The 4,216-nt window shown below is 38.0% G+C and overlaps 1 protein-coding gene and 1 long non-coding RNA gene across 2 annotated transcripts in view; both read left to right on the top strand.

Moving 5' to 3' along the window:
- The window catches only part of LOC102307229, an 11,857-nt gene that overhangs the window by 3,839 nt on the left and 3,802 nt on the right, over positions 1–4,216 (top strand). Inside the window, exon 5 of the mRNA XM_042216917.1 lies at positions 531–578. Coding sequence (XP_042072851.1) covers positions 531–578 — 48 coding nt within the window. The remainder of the gene's footprint in view (positions 1–530; positions 579–4,216) is intronic.
- Positions 1,285–3,504, top strand: LOC102307024. Its single transcript, XR_317898.3, has 3 exons — positions 1,285–1,757; positions 1,950–2,237; positions 2,711–3,504. It is a non-coding gene; the product is annotated as an uncharacterized LOC102307024 (long non-coding RNA).

The raw sequence follows: 4,216 nt of genomic DNA, 5'->3' as shown, positions 1-4,216 counted from the left end.
CAGAGATACATTTTTTTCCTTTTTCTACCCTGTACTCAAGATAAAAAATATATGTAATTTAGAAACTGACATGCAATAATAAATGTGCAGATTGCAGACTTTTTAGGTATTAGCTGTTTACATTTTGCAGAAATTACAGAAATATTTTATACCTTAATGTTAGAGCACGCCAATGTGTCAAACACAGCAATGATATTTATATCAAGGTATTCATGTTCATAACTTTTAATTAAATGACTACTTGTTGTCTTTAAATGTGATTTTTTACAGTTTTCATTTTTAAGGAAATCCTCTGTTGGTGTGGCTGTGTGCTTGTGAACACAGAATTAGTTTGGTGGATGTATTATTATTTTTAGATTCAACTAAAAATAAGAATACTAACTCCGAAGGTCATGACAAATTATTAATTTACAATTTTTTCAGATAATAAAGAAAATTGAAATCACTCACGAAACAAAAAATATCTATAGTCATGTGAACTGTGGAGCACAGAAACAAATCACTTATTTGTACCAATCACTATTCCACAGATCTGCACGTAAAGAAAGTGAAGAAGAATTCAAATCGTTCAAAGACAGGTAATGTACAAAAACAGTGCTGTGTATGATGGTGCAGACATCACCACCTTTTTTTCATGTTCAACATTATCTATTATTATCATCAGAATGGCAGGGGAGGTTGATCTTAAACTAAAGACGGGGGACTCTGAAAACATGAACAACCCAGTGAATGAAACCAGACTGAAAGAGATGTATAAAGAGCTGAGGATGGACTGGACTAAAATGAAGCCTAAAATGAAGCAGGTTGCTCAGAGCGACCCAGAGCAAATCAAAGCTGGGATTCTGGTACATTATACAGTCTAACGAGGTGAGATCAGAGTGTAGTGTGAACTTTTTTTCTTGTATAAAAAATATTTTCATTCCCTCTGATGATTATAGCGCAACTTTCAATCTGGGGCAAAGGGAATAGAGAAGAAGAAGAAAGAGATAGAGTCAGTATTTAAGCTTAATGTGGACAGCACTGAAGCATCTCAGAAGGTACTAATGTGTTTTGGATGTGTTAAACATGATCACTAAAGCTAAGTCCATAAGTACATGGGTATATTGGAAAACACAGATTTTTCTATGCGTTTGCACCTTTCGTCCACATGTAAACGGCGTTTTCAGTCACTGAAAATGGAGATTTTTAAAAACTTATTTTTTTGGGAAAATCAATTTTTGCTTTTACATGTGGATGAAAACTGAGAAAATGCTGCATCAAAGATGTGCGACTTTTTTGACATCACACTGTGCGCCATGTTATTGTTTCGGTGAAAAGAATTTCTACAATGGCGGACTTACACAAAATACTCTTATTGTTAATTTTGCTGTGTTTAAATGCTTACTTATACACACAAATATATAATAAATATACACACAAAGTTACTGTCCCTCCACACATAGGACTCAGTTCTGCTTCTATGCGCCATCTTTGTTTACTCTTTCCCACCGAGGCTTCTAGACTTCGATTGGCCAAAATTTCTACACAGTTAGGAATATATCACCACCTGTTGTTTTGGCACGTTCCTGGCAGTGTTTTCCTTCATTTTCCTTCAGTTTTCAAAAATACCTGTGTACGTGTGGATGTAGCCTGAAGCTTCTGTGATAAAGATCAATGACAGGTTTCATTATTTGTTTCAGGTTCATGAATACACAAAGTTAACCATTCAGAACCTTCAGCTTGCTGTTTACTACAGTTTCAAAGGCACTGCTGCTCAGGTTTGTTGGAGTTACAGATACAACATTACACACATTGTATATACACACACTGTGCATTTGTGGGACAGCAATCAATCACAAGATGTTAAATTGTGTGTTTAATAAGAAACAGTAACTTAAACAGGACATTGGGTTTTTTTGGACTGAATGTTGTTAGTAGCCATGTAAACTTGAATAATTTCTCAATGGCAGGGGTTCCACAGACAGGAAGGTGAAACTCATAGCTTCAATCACTTTACCCAGAAGTGCCGCTGGCTGAGCGGCTTATTGGTGCTGAACAATCCCCCTCTTCAGCCTAACTGGAAAAATCATGATCCAGGGCAAGATGCTTGGAACTTTTTCCCACAAAAGATCACAGCTGAATCTGCCACATCACTCTGCCAGGGCCACTCTGAAAATGTTGTTGGATATAGTTTGACATTCCAGCATCCAGACGTGAACCAGAGTGAAGATAAAATGATGATGTGAGTTCCAACCAAGGTATGGAAAAATTCACTGGGTCCAAGAGGTAAAACCTTACTAAGACATCACCCCACCCTACTGAGTTTTTGGGGTTAGAGGTTGAAACAGCCGGGTAGGACTGCACTGTCGGTGATAGGTGGTGTTTTAAGTCACCACCTGTGTTCATCCCTGAACAGAGTAAAGGTCTACAGAATCTCACCACTGTGAGGAACCTTGGACTCATTTTTGACCAGGATATGTCCCTCAATGTACGCTCCTATTAAACAAATATGTAGGACTGCTTCCTTCCATTTGAGCAATATCTCTAAAAGTAGAAATATCCTGTCTCAGAGTGACCTTTAGCTAGTTATGCTACAATAGTTGTAGGCTGCTGGGGATTCCCGTGATGTATTGAGTATTTCTTCTTCAGTCACCTTCCTCACTCACTATGTGTTAATAGACCTCTCTGCATTGAATCATACTTATTATTAATCTCTGGTTCTCTTCCACAGCATGTCTTTTATCATGTCTTCATTCTCTTACCACAACCGGTCGCTGAAGATGGCCGCCCCTCTCTGAGTCTGGTTCTGCCTGAGGTTTTCTTTTTTCCCTTCCCACTTCTCCCAAAGTGCTTGCTATATGGGACGTATGATTGTTGGGTTTTTCTTTGTATGTATTATTGTAGGGTCTACCTTACAATATAAGGCAAATGCTGTTGTGATTTGACACAGTATAAATAAAACTGAATTGAACATGAACACCTGTGCCCCTCTGTTGACACGGCCCCCTGAGCTCCCTGCACCACCTCACCACTGCAGCAGGCCAGAAGCCACAAGTTCAAAAAAAAATTCCCTTAACTGACAGTAGCACTAACTTTGTCAAAGTGGAGGGTGTAGTTTGGTAACACAATCTGTCCTCAGGTTGGGTGTTGTTATATTTGAAATTATCTTTTGCTCATTATTTCCTCAACTTTTAAACAGCAAGGATTAAAGTGCTTCAAAAACTGAAGAGAAAACTGCTGTATATGAATAAAGCTGAATAGAAAACAAGTGTTTATTCTGCTTTTGCTGTTAAAGGAACTTAAGTCAAATAAACTACTTATGACTACAACTAGTCAGGGACTCAAAATGGAGGACAGAGGAGAGTCAGGTCACGATGAGTTAGGCAAATCAGTCCCACATGTCTTAGTAAAATACAAATGATTTGAATTTCAAATTTGATGTAAAGTTTGTGCTCATGTAAAATTTGCAGTCTCTTCTTTGTGTTGTGTGCTGCTTCAGTGCCAAGATAACCCCAGAGCAAATAAATAAAACCAGATTCTACTGAAGCTTTCTGCACTTCATGGGATTCATAGTTTATTTAGAAGTCTTTATAATGTGTCTGGAAAGGCTGCAGGCTGCAGCCACTGTTGGCCAGAAAGACAGGAAGTTTCCAACATTTATTCTCTGATTTTAATCCCAAAACATGTTAATGACATAAAACTGACTGCTATTACAAATCTCTAAAATGTCAGAACCAACAACCTTAAAAATCTTTTTCAAGAAATGTGTTGGCATGGCATTTTTTGGGCCAGATGATGTCTTTATACCATTACAAAGTTCTTCTACCTGATTAAAACACACAGGTTTAAACTGGTCAAAGGCAGTAGAGCAGGTGAATTTTGTAAAAACTTCATGTGAAGGTAGGGCGGTCATACATCAGAGTTGTTCTATCTTATTAACGAAAAACTGAAAAAAATCTTTCACACGTTTCTGTGCAGCTATTTATATGAGAAGCAGGGGAAAATTCAGGGCCGAGTCAGTTACTGAGAAAAGAAGCCGGGGGTTGTTGGAGCTATTCTCAATAATATTGGCAAAGGATTGTGTGGGAGCGTTTCATTCGTTCCATAAGGAGTACTTTAGTCTCAGTTCTCAAAGAACAAGCTTTGGGTGATGAAAGACTCCAAACAGTCTTCTGTGAAGTTGAAGCTATATTGAACGACAGACCCATCACCAGAGTTTCAGATGACTCATGAAGCA

This window comes from Haplochromis burtoni, unplaced genomic scaffold (genome assembly GCF_018398535.1).
Source record: "Haplochromis burtoni strain Fernald_Lab_line unplaced genomic scaffold, NCSU_Asbu1 Contig_1343, whole genome shotgun sequence".
Classification (NCBI taxonomy): Eukaryota; Metazoa; Chordata; class Actinopteri; order Cichliformes; family Cichlidae; genus Haplochromis; species Haplochromis burtoni.
This window is presented reverse-complemented; position numbering and strand designations above follow the sequence as displayed.